This window comes from Manis pentadactyla, chromosome 9, assembly GCF_030020395.1.
Source record: "Manis pentadactyla isolate mManPen7 chromosome 9, mManPen7.hap1, whole genome shotgun sequence".
NCBI lineage: Eukaryota > Metazoa > Chordata > Mammalia > Pholidota > Manidae > Manis > Manis pentadactyla.
In genome coordinates this window covers 59,194,694-59,213,183 of record NC_080027.1, presented here as the reverse complement: position 1 = coordinate 59,213,183, position 18,490 = coordinate 59,194,694, and the positions used below count along the sequence as shown (strand labels likewise).

General features: G+C 43.7%; 1 protein-coding gene across 9 annotated transcripts in view; it reads right to left on the bottom strand.

Moving 5' to 3' along the window:
• Positions 1–18,490, bottom strand: part of NAV2 (neuron navigator 2) — a 685,764-nt gene that overhangs the window by 153,180 nt on the left and 514,094 nt on the right. For all 9 annotated transcript variants that reach the window (XR_008999256.1, XM_057507467.1, XM_036920166.2 and 6 more), the window contains 2 exons: positions 7,685–8,786; positions 2,707–2,819 (listed from right to left, as the gene is read on the bottom strand). Coding sequence is in view for 8 of the 9 variants with exons in the window: in XM_057507467.1 (XP_057363450.1) it covers positions 2,707–2,819; positions 7,685–8,786 (1,215 nt within the window). In the remaining variant the exon portion in view is untranslated. The remainder of the gene's footprint in view (positions 1–2,706; positions 2,820–7,684; positions 8,787–18,490) is intronic.

The window sequence follows — 18,490 nt, the reverse complement described above, 5'->3', positions numbered from 1 at the left end:
CTTGACCTTGGACGAGTCATTTATCTTTCCCAAATGTCATCCATAACATGGGGATAAAATCCCTCCCTCAGAGGGTTAGTGGGAAGATCCAATGAGGTGACACATACATGCCTGGCACAAAATAAGGGCTCCTTGAATTTGAGCTTCTGTTTCCTTCTGGGGGTCTCACTGCCCCTCTCAGGGCCCCACACACAACAGATCCCAAGAACAACATAGAAACACAAGCCAGTGATCCACTCGCCTCGCTCAGGCGATCACACTCTGAATCGCCAATTTTGCCTCCTTGAACAGCGACCTGAAGGTAAGATTTCCCCTCCGACTTACAGCCAACAAAACAGAAACACAACAGTGCTCTGCTGGAAACAGAGGGCCCTTTCTACTCACATAGATCTTAAAAACTGAGTAAGCTATTCCAGGACCGCCTGCAGCTCTCTTGCATTTGCCAAGGTCAGCTTCCCTCAAGACACTGGCCATGATGGAAACATACCACATTCTGAACAAACACACCTCAGTTTGGAGGATATTAGGGTATAAAAAAAAAAACACGGAAGGAAGCCGGAATTTTTACTTAGAAGAGGCAGGCTGAATGGACATGCTCCTAAATGGAAAAGAATGGAAATTGTGGGCTTTAGAAGGCTGGATCATATTGAGTGATTGGAAATGTAAGAACAAAGAACTCCATTACCAGTTAAAGCCAACAAAAAATAACCTGCTTGTCCCAAGAAATATTCAAGCAAAGACTGAAAGATGATTTGTCAGTAAATGATAGAAAGGATTTAATTCAAGGACCAGATAATAATCACGTGTTTCCTAGTATCTACAATCCAAGATGCATGTCTCAACTGTTATGCTATGTAAATAACAAAGCACCATGGGAAAATCCACCTACTGTATAAGAAAGGGGAAGAACTAAGCCACTGATCAAATGGTCTCATAAATGTCCATTTCTAAATACACCCACTACTCGTTATCACTGCAAGAGATTGGCTGTCGATAAGTTAACTCAACCTTGTGCTACTATTCATTGTCTCCATAGGATAATTTGCAGTATAGTAACACATGTAATTTCTGTTGCTTGAATGTAAAGACAAGTCACTGTGATTAAGACATTTCCATTAGCAACCGACACCATATGAATGAATTAACACCAAAGAGTGCCTGATCAGACATGACTGTTCCCCAAACCAACTGACAGTATCTCAGGTTTTCTGAGCTCTTACTTGGTTTTACAGTTCTGATACAGAGGAGCCACGGGGGAGGAAAAGAAAAATTACTGAAAGATCACAGGCTGTAATCTGTCACTTTGAAATTTAAGTGTTATGTGGAATGTTCTCTGGCTGCTGCTTTTGTTTTTCAAATGTGAATTTTGCTGAGCCTCAATGTCTGACATGAATCCATACTACTCCATGGGAGACGTATATGATACATGCCAAGCTCTGAAGCACTGGCCTGGCTCTTTTGATGTGTGCACATAAGAACATGATCTGAAATGTGTGTGGAAACTTAAGCAGTCGTCTGAACTCCACACCCTTCTCCTCATAGCTGGCCTCTTCCTGTGCTATCCATGTCCTCATATGCAAGGGAGCTATAAGCCTTAAAGAGAAGGAAGCATAGAATCAGTTCCAAATGTGGGGCCTGAACCACTGTAAGATGGATCACTTACAAATGGCTTCAAATGGCTTGAAAACTCTCTGCCCCATCTCAGTGCCCAGCCAGCAGAACCAGAAGGAAATGGTTAAAATTGCTCAGATCCTCTGAAATTAATACTCAGAGCTAATAGTAATATAGTTATGATTCAATGATATGAGCCACAGACCAACTCCACGGCTGTAATGTAGCTATTAAAATGGTGTGATGAAGGACATTTAGTCTAATAAATGGATTTTAAACATGAATTCAAATTTTAACCCAACTCTGGAAGTGATAAAGATATGAGAAGTACTATGTCTGCTGTTAAATATGTGGTTTACGACTTACTTCCCTGATAAGAAGTTGCTGGATTGTAGGGCACAGAGTTGGGACCAGGGAAAAGAAATAGTGGAGGTGGTAAACTGGAAGGCACTACAGGAGGGTTTCTGACTCAGATGTGAACTTTTCTAATTTAAGAGTGTAATAATATTAACATTAATAAATCAATGTCTATTATTAACTGTGACAACTGTGGGTTTTATGTTTTTATATAATATGCCCCTTTAATCATCATTGTCTAGGTTATACTTATATAAAATATAGATTTTTTGGGGGGGTTTTGTATTTGGTCAAAGCAACATGCTCTAATCTTTTCAGTTAATGGAGGATACCAATACACATCTTCAATTAGTACTTAAATCTAGGAAAGAAAAAAGTCAGTATTTTAGAGTTCCAGCTCTTGTTGGAAATCAACTTCATCTGAAGAGTAAATAAGGAGATTCAAAGTGTCAGAGCAGCCCAGATCCCCTGCATGAATGAACTGGAACATACCTTAAAACAGGATTTGCCAAGAGCAAGAGACTTATTTACAATTGTGGGGAGGAGGGAGTAGGTTGTATGAGAAAGATGACAGGGAAGAAAGGAGGAGGAAAATAATAAGGAAAGAAAGTTCGTTTAGCTCATCAATCAAGGCAACAGTCAAGCAACTTCAAATCAAGCTGGGTTCATGCCCTTCCAGCAGGTGGTTATACGGGAGGCTACATCACCAACCGACCATTTCTAGGGCTCCATACTCACCAGTGAGTTCTTCCAGAGCAGGCTGTCCACTCTTGGTGTAGTGGCTGGGCTCCATGCTCACACTCGCTGAGCTGGACTCGGCAGTAACATTCCCTTCAGTGTCTGTCTGGGACCTTCACATGCAAACCAAAGCAGACACACTTGTCACAAGCGGTAATTCTTACTTCTGGGCCACTGTGGTCCAACTGCAGCACCCACCATCACCTCCTACAGCAAGAAGCTTTCGAACAGAGCAGACCAGCAGACTGACACTAAATAATTCATTAGCACATGTGGAGCAATGTCCTAGAAAGAGAGAGCCACCGAACTGTAAAAGATGAAATATTCATCACCCAAACAGAGGGTCTGCAATCCCTCACCGGGGAATGCTTTTCTGAGTCCCCATCAGGGAGCGAGGTCTAGCCGGAAAAATGCTGCAGCACCCTGGGTGGTTTGGATCATTTAACCCACGCCAAAGAACGGCTTCTAAGTAACCAGCACCGCCAGCAAGCCAAGCATAAAGATGACTCCATTGACAGCTTCCAGGGCCCCCCTCAAATCTCCTGACATGGCTCTCTCTGCAAGGTGACTGCAAAACCAGTCAGAAGTGGGTGCCAAGCAGGTGTGTTTGCCCTCTAGCTCTCTGATTCAGAGCTCAGATCTTCTAAGATGAAAGGTCTCATTGATCATTATTTCAACACTTGACTGAAAGCTGTACTTCCCCAAACATTTTCCATGCCCTTATTTGTCAAGCAGATTGAGGCAATAGCTTCATGCAATGTGTGCTTGCCGTACTACCTCTGCTGATGTAGGCATGGCATGCAAATGTGTAATTACACTCAGATGCACAACCCTGGGTGTACCATTATTAATTCATTAGCATCCAGAGCTAATTCAACAGATTTCACTCTCTACAAAGGTGTTTGCCAAGAATGTGAATTGTCTTAAATGTGGGGGCTCTTAAGGGACAAACCTTGAGTCATCCATCTGTTCTTCCCTACTGTGCCTTCCTACCAAAGGCATCAGTTTCCAATTCTTAAGATCTCTACCTTTAAAGGATTTCCATACTCCCAGTGCTTCTTCCCATCCCTGGCCATAGTCCAAGCTCACATCGTCTCTGCCCAGGCCCCATGAGCCCTGTGTAAATAAGTACGCTGCCTCCAGCCTAGAGACTGCAAATGGCAGTCCGGTGTGGGAACCAGCCCACATATTTATCCTTATTGGTCTGCACAGTATTTTAAGGCTCTTGAATTAATTTTGACTTTTAAAAATTGGGAGATTTCACAAGAAAAATCTGAATTTCTGCCTTCTCCCTGTGTCTCCTATCTTTTATTATCAGTAAAAACAAGAAAGTCCAACTTGACTGAGCTCGTTCTTACAGGGTGCCACCTGCCAGTGCCAAGTGGTAGCTGTTTCCTCTAGAAAGGTGTGGAGCTCCCTCTGCCACAGTCCCCTCCTTTCTGAGTCACTCATTTGCATTACTTCGTGGGTCCCCATCAGGCATTTGAGTCCAGGACTTCTTATTCTTGACTTCCTGAGATGGGTCCACTCCCCCCACCACCCCCACCGATCCTCGTGATACTGATGTGATCATATCACCTGCTGAGGAAAAGCCTCTAGTGGTTTCCTACTGCCCGGAGTGAGGTCTGAAATCCTTATAGTGGCAGAAGGTGCCCTACAGCAAGGGATTCTTCCCTCCTCCATTCCCAGCCCCACCTCCTGTCACTCCAACTCTTTACACACAGCCCTGCCCTGTGCTCCACCCACATGGGGCTTTTCTCTCCATTCCCAGATCTTCTCATGCCCTTAACGGTTTAGTCTCTGTAGTTATTGAGACCTCTGCCCAAAGGCTCTACTCTTTCTTCCTTAGTTTGCTCCTCAACTACCTTTAAGATACAACTCCTATGTCATCGTGGCCTGGAAGCCTCCCAGGACTCTTTGAGAGATGATTGCGGATCATGTGTTTCAACGGCATTCTTCCATATTCCCCCGATACCTATTTATTGCAATGGGATCTGATTATTATTTCCTCAGCTAGACTGAGAGCTCTCTGAAGGCAAAGACTGGCTCTTTTGATGTATTCACTTAAGATCATGATCGGTTAGAATGCATGTGCTGAGCAGGCACTTGGGCAGGGGTGCTGAATGGATAATTGAGACATTTTTAAGTCTAGAAAGATGCTGGGTACTAGAAGGAACATTATAGCATTGGAGTGACCAGTTAGCTGGCTGAAGGTCTGGAGTCCATAACTGGATAGCCATGCACATTTGATAAGTCACTTCACCTCTTTGAGCTTCAAGGCCCTCATCAGTACGGGGCAGGGCAAGGGGAGGTACCAAAACCCACCTCACTGGTGGTTACAAAACCACATGTGATACGGCACGAAAGCACTCATTAAAGCATAAAGTGATGAAGGTGTCCAGTATTACTTCTGAATTAATAAATACAATTCCTTCTGAGTTATTTTAAAACATGACTTAGCTTCCTTTTATCCCTTGGTAACATCACTGACATGGAGAGGGTCTGCATAGAGCATCATAGTTATAAATAGCCATAAACTTGCGAGAGAATTTTCCAGCACAACCATTAGCATTTAAACCATTTCTTAAAATCCTCTAATCTAGTCTAATTTCCTCCCTTTATAGATGGAGATAATGAGGCTCAAGAGATGCAGTGATTTAGATAGTCAAGACTGCTTCATGGCTAAGAAGTTAGTCTCTCTAGTTAGACTTGGGTTTAAACACTAGCTCTTCTCACAATTGGCTCTGTGACTTATAGACCGAGTTATTTAATTGCTCTAGGCCTCAGTTTGCTCATCTATAGAATGGGGATCCAAAAAAAAAGGTAGCTAGCTCATGGAGTTGTGGGAATGATTAGATGACCTGAGGCATGCAAAGCTCTCAGCTGGGGGTCTGCACAGACTTAGTGCGACTCAATAGCTGTTCCAGCAGCCAAGTCCTAGGATCACACAGTGAGGGGCAAGCTAGTAAAAGACAAAGCACAGGTGTCCTGACTCCTATCCCAGGGATCTTTCCAGGCTCTTCATTGTCTCACCTAAAGAGGAAAGGCACCTCAGAGGGGCCAGAAGGATATCACACAGGGTGAGCATAATATTAAAACGCAGCTTGGCATACACACATGATATTTTCTCCTTCCTCCCACTTAACAAGCATTTGCTCTTTATCAAGAGTTTTTCCTCTCATAGCAAAGCTTAAAATTAAAAAAAACAAAAAGGATTAAAATATTTTACAGTATTTCAAATGATTATAGTCCCCCAAAAAGGAGGGAGTGGGATTGATGGTGATAAAAAAAAAAAACTGCCATATACTTTCATTTTGAAAATGCAAATCCAGAATCTATGAACAGTAGCTTGAATATGCATTATCTCAAGACTATTAATGTTACTCGAATGATAAAAATTTCACGGGAAGCAATTCAGTTGCCTCCATGGTTCAGAGAACAATTGTATTAAAAGCTGTGGATGCAGGCGCGTGCTGAATCATTATCTCAGCTTTGGCACTCTTCTTAGGACTGCTAGCTGAGCTGATGACTTGATTTAACAAAAAGATGACTGGCTCCCAATTAAGAAGTTTGGGCATGAGCCTTGCTGAAGGGGAGGCTGAACAGAAGAAAAGGGATTAGGAAAAGCCTAACATTCCCTCACTGGCTGGACGTGGCTGGCTTTCCTCTGCAATGGCCCAAGACAGTCTTTCCACCAGTTATTGGCAGGAATGGTAGAGAGGCCTTCAAAAACTCAACTGAGGCAGGGACAGACAGAGTTTCTATTTCTTTGGGGAACTACATAAACATAGGACACTGCAAGTACGGGTATGAGTCTATGCATACGAACAAGGATGCGCATACGTGTACATATGTGTGCTTTCATTTTATACTGGAATGTGTGTTTTGCCTCTACTTGTGATTGTCAATGTATTTGTATATTATAGCTGTTATGAGTGTGTGTATACAGTTGTGTAAGGGCCGTACTTAAGGTAGAAGCTTTAAAATAAGCACCTAGCATATTAGTACGTAGAGGTTATTAGTTATCATTCACTGTGCAGTGTGGCCGAAGGCACTACACGCCCCAAGCACAGGTCCAGGTGAGCAAAGCTCGGAGCCGCCTGTAAGAGCAGGGTGAGGGGAGCTTCTGTCTGCCTGGAGAGAAGTCATCCATGGGTACCAGGTATTACCCAGAGCCAGGGTCCTCAGTGTCCTAAAGGTGTGTGGGGCAGGCTGAGCAACCACAGACTTCCACAGGCCAGAAGCACACAGAGCAAGTAGCATCTGCCTCCATAATGTGCCCTATGGTCTTAGGGACATGCCAGCAGCAACACAAGACTGAGGGACAGATAATGGACAGAAGGACAGAGTCAGGAGCAAACACCCAGGCTTCTCTCTGCAGTACAGCCTGGGTCCTTTTGTGCTTCCAGAACTGGCTCCTCCTCCTCCTGAGGAAGGACTACCCTTTGCCCTTTTCCTGCTCAACCCTCAAAAAAGTGCCCCCACACAACAGAGACTGAAAAAATAATATGTGTGATGTGGTTAAGAAACTGTGAGGATCTAGAAGTTCAAGATAACACCTCTGTGAGAAGTCTCAGAGATTCAGCAAGATGGTTTTTGTGTTTGTCATTTTAAAAAATACATTCAGGATGTGTTAGGACTGATGTTGGAGGCTGTCAAGTGATCCCCAAACCCCCTCCTATGCCTGCTCACCCTGCTGCTGCTGACATGTTTCTGGGTCCCCACGTGCCTGGTGAACACCTGCTCATCTTGAGACCAGCTCAAATATACCTCCTCTCTAGCTTTCTCTGGCCCTTGCCTGAGCCATGCTATGCTCATTGTGTGTGTGCTTCCCTGAGGAGCTTACCCGGGGTACCCTAGTCATTTGCTTAATGTTCCCGGAGGGCAGGCCTCATTCCTGCCCTCAGAGACCCGGAATCCACCAGAAAGCCATCTTTGTGCAATGGCCCAGGAAGGGCAGGTGCCTGGCCGCTCCTACCTGTACAGGAAAGGCGCGACTGTCGCGGTGTTGGGGTGGCTGTATTGCTGCTGGGGCTGAGGTAGCTGAACGCTGACAGTATTGCTTCCTGTGGTCTGGGTGGTCCCGACGGACCCACTGACAGTCTGGCTGCTGATGCTGTGGTTCAGGGTGGTCCCTCCTGGGCCTTTTCCTTCTGAGGATGCCAGGCTGGAGGAGGAACTGGAGTGCCTGCCGTCCAGCTGGGGCTTCTGCTGGGGGAGCCCCGAGCTCGGCTTCCCACTCCGGCTCCGCTCCCCCTCCTTGGAAGGGGCAGGGGCACTTGGGGATTTCCCGGGCATGCTCTTCATTCCTGGTTTTGGTATCCCACTGTGGGGAGTGGCCGCGGCCTCCTTCTTGGCACTGTTGAGCTTCCCCCCTTTGGGGATGAAGCTGGCAATCTTGGAGGACTTTTTTGGCATCTCAGTCACCACTGCCCCACTGGGGTCTTCTTTTGGCCCGTCTTTGAGGTCCAGCCTCTCTGTCACAGAGGCCCGCTTGGAGAGGTCCTTGCTTTTCTCCTTTTCCTTCTCCCGCTGTTGTTTCTCCTTCTCCTTCTCGTTGCCTTTCGGGGAACTCTTCTTGTTGGTGAGCGCCCTGCTGAAGGTTCTCTGGGCGATGCCCTTGAGGGCAATCTTAGGGCTGCTGGAAGCAGGGCCCGCCGTGCAGGGTGAGCGACCGGGGGCCTCCAGCTCCTCGCTCTCTTCAAAGCTGGGCAGGATCTCTAGCCGCTCACAGCTCGTGTCCCGTGACCCCGGGCCCTCACCTGCCTTGGAACCCCCTTTACTGTTGAAAAGTTTTAGCTTTTCCAGCATGGACTTCTGGTTGTTGGCAGCTGGCTTCATGACTTCGGCCATGGGCCTGGGGACCTCAGGCACGGACTGCTTGGCCGCAAGCAGGGCTGATGTGGCACTGTGCTTCACGCTGACTGACTTGCTGCGCCAGGGCTTGGGGGCAGCTCCAGGCTGGGGGATGGCTGAGGAGGCGCCGCTATTAGCAGGGGTGGAGCTGCTGACATTCTCCAAAGTGGCAGGTGCATTTTCGCTCATTCCGGGGTGGGAGGAGGCTGGGCTTGCCAATGGCTCTGCAGAAATTGGGGAGAGAAGGAAATCTGAATTACCTGTGGATCTGTGCTCAAGACGAGGCAGGGTCAGCCACATTTACACAGCCAATCGCTCCCAACCCAAATGCCCTACAGCTCTTTTACTGCTTCATGCTTTACCTGTGGTTAGATTTTAAATCCTACTGACTTCCTCTTGCTCTCCATCACACACAGCTCTCATCCCCTCGCCCCGGCACCATTTGTGTACACTGTGCAAATGCCTGCTGATCTCAACATCACATGTGCAAAGCACAATGAAGCACACAAATTTATAGAAAAGCAAAAACCCGCATTATCACTGTGGTAGTGTAGGAAAGATGCAGGAAATATCTACCGTTTTGAATTATTCAACCCACAGCCCTGTCTCCCAGTTATACAAAATGATAGAGAATTATCCAACTTTAAAAAAGCAATGTAGCAGAGACATTAAAACAGGACCTCCTCTCCTACCCACCCCCCCCAAAAAAAAAGAAAAGAAAAAGAAGTGAAACCAAGCATAATCTTTACAGAAGAGTAATTACCCACAGAAGTTGTTAAGTGCTATCAAAGCATATAAGTTCTTCCTATGCTGGCACTTTTAAAGATTTCCAAACATGATTCAGGCTGAACTTAAAAGAGACTTTTTAGCTTAAGAGTATAAACTATGCACATGGCTTCACTGTAGGCAAGAAAACATATGGGTTATCTGAAAGTCAAGGCTTCCCCCTTGGCATTCAGGGAGTATTGGCCCAGCCGGCCTTTTTTTTTCCTTTCTCAGAAAAGCCTCAAAATATTTCCAAACTAGACGTGGAATTATTCTGCTAAGGGTGGGTTCTGAACCGGAGTTCTGCACGCACCAAGGTGGCCCGTATCACAGAATCGGGAACTGCGGTGCCCCTTGTTCAGGCAGTACTAGACGACGCAGCTCTACCTCCCACTTCAGGGCAGCTGTCATACAGAACGTGGCAGGGAAGACATCGTGGCTGAGCCCAGGCCCACACCCATCTACAACCCATGCCCACCAGTGCCCAGGACAGACGGGATGTGACACTGCAGCCCCCAAAGCACACATCGAGTCTGCAGAGTCCCAGTGACATGACTTACCTAGCAGAAGCCACTTTCTCCAGCAACGATTCCCTAGGAAAAATTCTCCAACTGGAGAGGCTGCCCTTCCAATTGTCACAAGTGTTTTCGGTTAAACTGCTCATGTTTCTAATTAACTTTTGTCATCCGCAACTGCTCCAGTGCCCAGAAGCCTGGCGGGATTAACGGCTGCTTCTTCTGCCCTTTTTTTTTTTAATACCTAGGTTCCGTTGCCTTCTTGCAACAGAGTAAACTGTATATAGAGCAGCTTTTTATGATTTAAAAGTCAACGGCCGCCAAAGCCTGGGTGGGACACGAGCGCCGAGCCTGGAGAGCTCCGAACGGCTTCCCTTCACTCTCTCTCAGCGGCTTGGGGAAGCCACAGCTCCAGGGTGATCCAAAGCAGACCTCCCAATGTTTTAAAACACATACATCTTCCTGACTTACTAGGGATTTGGGTTTGGAGGGGGGCTGCAGCACAATCCTCCCTAACGAAACTCACGGGGCGTTGCTGGATCTGTTCCTGGGGAGAGCTGGGGACTGGCTTGGAAACAGGCTGGTGGAACTCACCCACACTGTCGGCCTCTCCAGGGGTCTCCACAGGCCTGACACTGCTTATGGGGGGCCTCCTGGGAGCTAGGGACTGCAGCGCCACATACACTGTGAAGATGGGATTACTGCCCCCACTTTATGGGTGAGGATACTGAGGCAAGGGCTAATGATGGGTCCTAAATCACCCAGCTGGACATATCTGGGACTTGAACCCAGGTCTCCTGACACAGTGCTCTTAGAACTACATCACAGCTACTTCCACTGATGAACAATACATTTAAACAGCAGCCCTTAAATGATGAAAGCACCTCTCAGGCATCACTTTCTCTAGTTAGATATGTTCATGACATCCACAGTAGGGCAATAAGCCAGAACAGCCATTGGAGAGGAGGCAGCCTGTATACCATGGAGGCTGGCTCTCTGGAGGAAACACTAGTGACCCTCCAGTGGTGAGTCCATTTCTTAGGACAGTTGTCTTTCTCTGTCCCTGGGCTCAGATCTGGGACCAAAGGAGTCACTCATTTGCTCATTCAGTATATTCATTCATATCAAAATTCACTCATTCAATGAGCACTTAGCATATGACATTGTTCTAGTAACTGGAATACATCATGCAAAACAAAAATCCCTGCCTTCATGGAGTTTACATTCTAGTAGAAAGGAACAAATGATAATTAATGTCATTAATAAATTTTATCATTTGTTAGGAAATAAGTTCTAAGGAAGAGGAGGTCTTTGGGAGCAGGCTGCAACAATGTTTTTACAGGAACTACAATATAACATTCAGAGGTACCTCCCTCTTTTCTGAAGAAGTGTTCAGCATATTCTCCCCTGAGCCTAAGGACATGGATCAAGGTGACTTCTCTGCTTCCACATTCTTGGAACTCCTATAAAGCTTGAAATGGTTTTGACAAGAAATGCCCCTAGCATGTCCATGTACTTTTAATCCTTACCCTCCCAGTCAGAAATTAACAACTAACTAGGTAACAAGTGACCCTGGCTTAAACAGACATCCAGCTTGTCTAGGTGAAATATGCAGACTAGCTGAAGATAACGTGTCTCCTTCCGATGAAAGGTGCCAAATGTAGGGAAAAGGCTCACAAATTCAGGCATGACAGGTACTCACACTGTCACCCCTCAGGCTGTCCCAAAAGGGCTCCTAGAGAGAAACTACTACCAGTCTTTTAAATCCCCAGCTCAAATGCCTTCTCCTCCACCAGGCTGAGGCCCTCAAGCTAAATGCACTGCCTGGTTCGCATCACATACTATTTTTCCTTACTGTGTTTTCCTAGCACCTGGTCCATATCTCCCCATAAAATGTTTTGGGAGGGCCACCTATTTTCACCAGGCACTGGGAATACAGCCTTGAATAAAATATAGCTGATCCTCTAGGAACTCACTGTCCAAAGGTCCAAAGAGGCAACAGACCTCAAAACAGCCCAGAGACAATGTGAAGGACTGCAAAGGGCTTCACAAAGCACTGTGAGACCCAAGGATTGGGACCTACGATTCTCCCATTTGGGAAACTTTCACAGAGGAGGTGTCCCTTGCATTATCATGCCACGTTTCTGCTCTGGGTTGGTTATGAGTTTCTGGTCTGTGACTTCTGCTGTGGTAGACACCCTCCCTGATTTATCTTGATATGCCAAAGCCTGCTGGAGCATAGGAAATACTCAGTGCCTGGCTTTTGAATTGTTGGATGGTAGTTTTTAATTTTGCAAGTCACATTAAGGCAACAGAAACACAAGATTTGTGATTAGTCATTCCCTAATAAAAGTTATTAAAACTTTTCAACCTAAGCATAGGAAAAAACCAGAACGAGGACTCAGAGCTTCAGAATTTGTACTTGGAAAGTCTGGGTCCCCCCGGTTATGGAATCATGGGGACATTTCAAGGCTACTCATTACAGCTATAAAAGGTAGCACTTGGAAATGATTCTGAATTTGGTTTCCAGAACAGACATTTCCTGAGTAGGGCTATAGCACACCGAGGCACCTGATGACCAACTGATCAATGCTCTGTGCTTGTGTCACGGCCAGAAGTCCCATTAATAGTGAAGGGGGCTCCAGGTCATGAGTGGTCGTGTCCAGGTTAACTTGACACATTTCTATCATTCCTAGGGTAGCATACCAGTGACCCTGGCTCAAGTGGCTGTTTGAGGCCTGTTCTCTTTCTTAGGACTGCAGCCATTTCCCATGCTGGGGTTCTATGATTCCTAGAATGAGACTTCCCTTAGCAGACTTCTGAAATAGATAAGTGCAGAAGTGTGGGTATAGGCCAAACCACAAACTTTGTCATCAACCAACGGTGTCATCCCAGATAGGCCATTTTGCCAATCTGGGGCCTCAGTCATCCCTTTTATGAGAAAGAGGATGAGCTATTTCTCTAGCATATTTTCAGCTCTGTTTCCACTCAAATCTCAGTGAATCTCTGAGAGTCCCTCGGAACCCAGGCCTCAGCCAATCCTGTCCCATGGGGTCCCAAGAAGGCAGCCGTCACTCACCAGGATCTATAATTATTCTGTGCTGTGACTACAGGTGTTTCTGTGTCTTTAAATATTCCTCCTCTGCAGTTCTCTTAAGATGTTTACTAATAAATGGAGGAGAAAACTGGTTGGGTCAAGGTATAGTCAACCTTGAATCAGGTGCTTGTGAATTAATAAGGCTAGTATCTATGAAAAGAGCATGGGGGAAGGAGGGTAGGGTGAGTTCTTTAAAAATTAAGAGGATTCCTCTCCTTAATAACTAACAGCTCTTGTTTCTTCACTCATGTGTATGAACTTTTGTTAGAGCAAGGGCATCTAAGAGGGTGAAAAGCATAAGAGAATGTTCTCAACATCAGCATTCCTCCAACAATAGTATGTGGACTACAGAAGTAGGTGAGACTATTTTCCATGGCACGTGGGTGAATGTTTTTATATTTTTAAAGTGTATGTTTATTTTACTGTAATATTGGAACAGGTAACTAGCTCATATATAAGCCAACAGTTTCATGGATATTAAATGCAGATTTATAATTTGAGTTGATGTAAGGAAAATATTAAATAAATAAAAACATAAGTGGTTCACAGGTTTAGCAAAAATCACAGAAGGTTTGTGAAAGGTTTAAGTTGGGGAAACATTGTTCCATTAAACCAAGAAACACATTTTATATATAAAATATGTATTAAGTGTTTCATAAATATTTATTGTATATTAAATCTATTCTTTTGGAAAAGGTCATCGACAAAGTACAGTTGAACCTTAAACAACACAGGTTTGAACTTCACCGATTCATTAACATGTGGAATTTTTTTCAAAATAGTACTGTAAATACACTTTTTCTTCCTTATGATCTTTATAATATTTTTTCTCTTCCTTTATTGTTAAGACTACAGTATATGATACATATAACATGCAAAATATGTGTTAATCAACCATTCGTGTTATTGCTAAGGCTTTCAGTCAACAGTAGGCTATTAGTAGTTAAGTTTTGGGGGAGTCAAAGTTACATGTGGTTTTAGACCGTGCGGTGGGGGTTAGCACCCCTAACTCCCTGTAACCCCCATGTTATTCAGGGGTCAACTGTAGAATTCAGACCAGAAAGCCTAAATCAGGACTAGATTCAAACTGAAATGGCTACTCTTTAGAGTTTATGTTTTTGTTTAGCATGACATTTGTTGAGAATGGCCAGACCAGGGCCTTGTTTGACCCAGCCTTGTTCAGCCAAAGACAATTTAAAAAATAATGGCTTTAACGAGTTGTTGACTACTAAACATACTAAGAATGACACATTACATCACATCCAACAAATGTCCAAATATCCATATATAAAACTGAAAAATATCGAGACATACTCTACCATATGCCATAAACTGATGTATCTTCCCTAGTCCATTTTTTAAAATGCTGATCACAGAACCCCAGATCGATTTTAGGACCCACCAGTGGACTGCAACCTGCAGCCTGAACACCTCAGTTCTAAAAGACTGACTTACAATGTTCACCTCCCACCAACTGACAACCACTGCAAGAAGGAAAAGTCTCCTTTGAAACATTGCAGACAGCATGCCTTTGAAGAAAGGGCTTTTTTTTTTTTTTTTTAGGGTTTAGGGAGAGCATTAATCCTCCTGTAGGGAGGGAAAAGTTTGGTTTTTCTGGCAACCAGCCTTAACCTTCCCTGACAGTAACCAAAATATTTTCTAAATGAAAATACTGTCTAAGGCAGATAAATAAGCACTTCTTTCTCTCTCCCTCTGTGAAGGCCAACACTGGCCCCAAGTCCCTTCTGTCCCTAGCCTCTTAGGGGACGTTGGTGGTCTCACCCCAGTGCCAGCAGGCAGGCAGGGAGTGTGTTCTGGGCTGGGTGATCCCAGCTCTTGTCACCGCTACTGTGATTTTAAACCTGCCCTGGGGAGATTTCCTGCCTAAATCCTCTGTAGTCTTCAGGAAAAGGCCTGATTATTGGGCCTGGGAAAATGTTTGCAATTTCCTATAATTTGTCAAGGTGTCAATCTTGAGCATTCAAATTTGCTGGAATAATTGAAACCAGTTTTTTTTTAATGCATGGACTCTAGCCACACAGGCTGGAGATTGTTTTCAGAGTTGCTCAGGTTGATTTCTTTACAACCTTGTTAGCCAGCAGACCACAGAGGGGCACATGAATCTCACTCACACCACTGAGTCACTCTGCAGGATTCCTTGAGCCTGACTGGAGAAGCCCTCTGAACACTGTTGTGACCAATGTCTTAAGCATGGACTTAAACATATTCTTCTCTCCTACTCCTTGGAGAAGATCCATGGAAGTACAGAAAGAGGAAGAATAAGGGACATGAGGACTATCAAGAAAAGTGGGCAGAAAAGTGAGAAGGCATGGAGTGAGAGGGAGCTGGGCTTTAGACCCTTATACCCTAAGGATCTTCTTGTGTCTACACTTCCATAGGTTCCTAGAACATCCAAGTTACAGTAAGGATGATGATCTATATAAACAAGTATTTTTAGAAAGTTGCTCTTTTAATGCAATCCCTATAAGAATCCCAACAATGTTTTTTGAAGAAATAGATATATCCATCCTAAAACTCATATGGAATCTCAAGGGACTCTGAACAGCCAAAATAATCTTGGAAAAGAACAAAGTTGGAGGTCTCATGCCTCCTAATTTCAAAACTTACTATAAAACTACAGTAATCAAATCAGTGTGGTACTGACATAAAGATAGACAGACATATAGGTCAATGGACTAGAGAGCCCAGAAGTAAGCTTTTGCATATATGGTCAAATGATTTCCAAGGCTATTCAATAGGGTAAGAACGGTCTGTTCAACAAATGGTGCTGGGAAAACTGGATAAATGAAATTGGGTTCTTACCTTATACCAGATTTTAAAAAATGGATTAAACTCAAAACTCAAAATGGATTAAAGACCTAAATGCAAGAGCTAAAACTATAAAATTCTTAGAAGAAAATATAGGGCAAAAGCTTTATGACACTGGATTTGGCAATGATTTTTTTGATCTGACACCAAAACCACCAGCAAGAAAAGAAAAATTAGGTAAGTTGGACTTCACCATAATTAAAATCTTTTGTGTATCAAAGGATCCAATCAATAGAGTGAAAAGGCAGCCTATGGAATGAAAGAAAATACTTGCAAGTCATATATCTGATAAAGAATTGATATCTAAAATATATAAAGAACTCCTGTAACTCAAAAACAACACAACCACCTTGGTAAAAAATGAGCAAAGGACTTCAGTGGACATTTCTCCAAAGAAGAGATACAAAATGGCCAATATGCACATATTGGAAACATGTTCAACATTAATAATCATTAGGGAATGCCAATCAAAACCATGAGCTACCACTTCATACCCATTAAGACAGCTATTGTATAAAAAAACAGAAGAAACAAAAATCCAGAAAATGTTTGTGAGGATGTGGAGATTGAAATCCTAAGTGCATTACTGTAGGAATGGAAGATGGTACAGCCATTATGGCAAACAGAATGGCAGTTCCTCAAAAAATTAAACATAGACTATGATCCAGCAATTCCACTTCTGGGTATGTACCCAAAAGAAGTGAAAACAGAAACTTGAACAGATACGTGTATACCCATGCTCACAGCAGCAGCATTATTCACAAGAGCCAAGAGGTAGAAGCAACCCAAGTGTTCATGAATGGACCAACAATGGCTACTGTTCAGATAAATGCGTGGATAAACAACATATGGTATACACGTACAATGGAATATTAATTCAGCCTTTAAGAGGAAGGAAATCCTGATACATGTTATAACATGCATGAAGCTTGAAGCATACTAAGTGAAATGCACCAGTTCTGAAAAAAAAAATTGTATGATTCTACTTAAAAGAGGTAACGAGAGTAGTTAAATTTATAGACAGAAAGTAGAACAATAGCTGCCAAGGGCTGAGAGGAGGAGGAGATGGGCAGCTAGTCTTTGATGAGTACAGAGTGTCAGGGAAGATGACTTTTTCTGGAGAGGGATGGTAGTCAAGGTTGCACAACAACATGAATATACTCAATCTCACAGTACTGTATAGTTTTAAAATGACCACCATGGCCTAAACAGGTGAGCTCACAGTTTTATTTCCAATGTTTATAGTACATGGCCTAGCACACACTAAGAGCTCAATAAATGTTTGTTAAATTAAAAACAAGTTTCCCTGTTAGTGTGATAGTTAATGAATCACATGAAATCATACAGTTTTGAATATTTATCAGTATTATTCTATTCTAGCTTTAAAAAACAACTTCTGATTCAAAAGAAGAGTGGCCCCTTTTAACAAACTCTAGCAGGCAGGCAAATTACACTCCTTGGCTTCTCCTCCCGCTAAACTGGCCATCACCACCGGGTCAAGCTGTTTCCTGACTTAGATGCTTCACTGCCTTCCTCACTGCCTCACATCCATAGCCAGCCTGAGCCCCCAGTCTACCTTCCATGCCATTTCTTCTAGGAAACCACCAGAATCCCCAAACCAGAAGTAATTTCTTCTCAGCTAAAGAGCACTGTCGGGGTTTCTCTGGGGTCCCTGACACTTGCTGGCCTGCACCGTGTGAGCAGTTGTACTTAGCTTACTTGTAAGAATGGCTGGTCCACTAATAGGTGCCCAGAAATGGTTGCTGGAAAAAATCATTAAACAAATAAAAACTACTACCCCCACTGAATTCCATAAGACTCAAAATTAAAATCAGGTGTGCCTGGCTTTTCCCTCTTGGCTAATCATGGTAGTTCTCTTTAAAGCTAAGTGAACTCAAAGAACCCTAGTGATGCTTTTAATGCTTTTTCTTCTATGGATGGTGGAAATTTTGCTATACTGGGTTACTGAAAAGGTCACGTTCAAATACTCCAGTATCTTGTGAGGGTGTGACCAAAAATAAGTGTGCAGAATGGGAAAGCACAGCATCCTAATAGACTGAAGCTGTCTCTTCCTGCATGAGCCACAAAGTTCCCAGTTTTCCTTGGTGAGGAGATGGAAGCAGCAGCCTTCAACAGCTGGAGCAATTACAGTTGTGTTTCCTTTTAATACATGACAGGTAATTCTTTTTCTACACTTGGATAAAACCAAGTGAAACTATGGATAATGAGGTCATTGTTTCTCTCCTGCTAGCTAAAAAGCCGTAAAGGAAAATAAGGAAGTACCACTTCCCTATGTAGTTTTCACTACATTTTCTCCAGTTCTACAAGGTCCATTTAAAAATCCCACTTAATGCTATAAAGAACTGAAGCCAAACAAAGTTGAACATACTGGAAATATTAGTATACAGTTGGGTTTATGCTTGACCTGGTAATAACACCTCATAAAGAAACTACATTCTTAAAATCTCCCTCTCCTTTCCACACACCCTTGACATCAAAAAGTGTCCTACACATATTTTTAAAACCCTCCCACTCAGCTGGGTAAAGAAACAAATCATTTGACTGCTGACATTTGAAGGAAGATACTTTAAAAATAAAAAGTGTTCCGATTCTTTATCTTTCATTTTTTGAAGCCATAGTAACCTTCAGAACACCTCCTTCATCTCTCTTGAACTTATTTCTTAAAAATTCCAAGCAATATGTTAGAGGAGAAAGCTTTTGT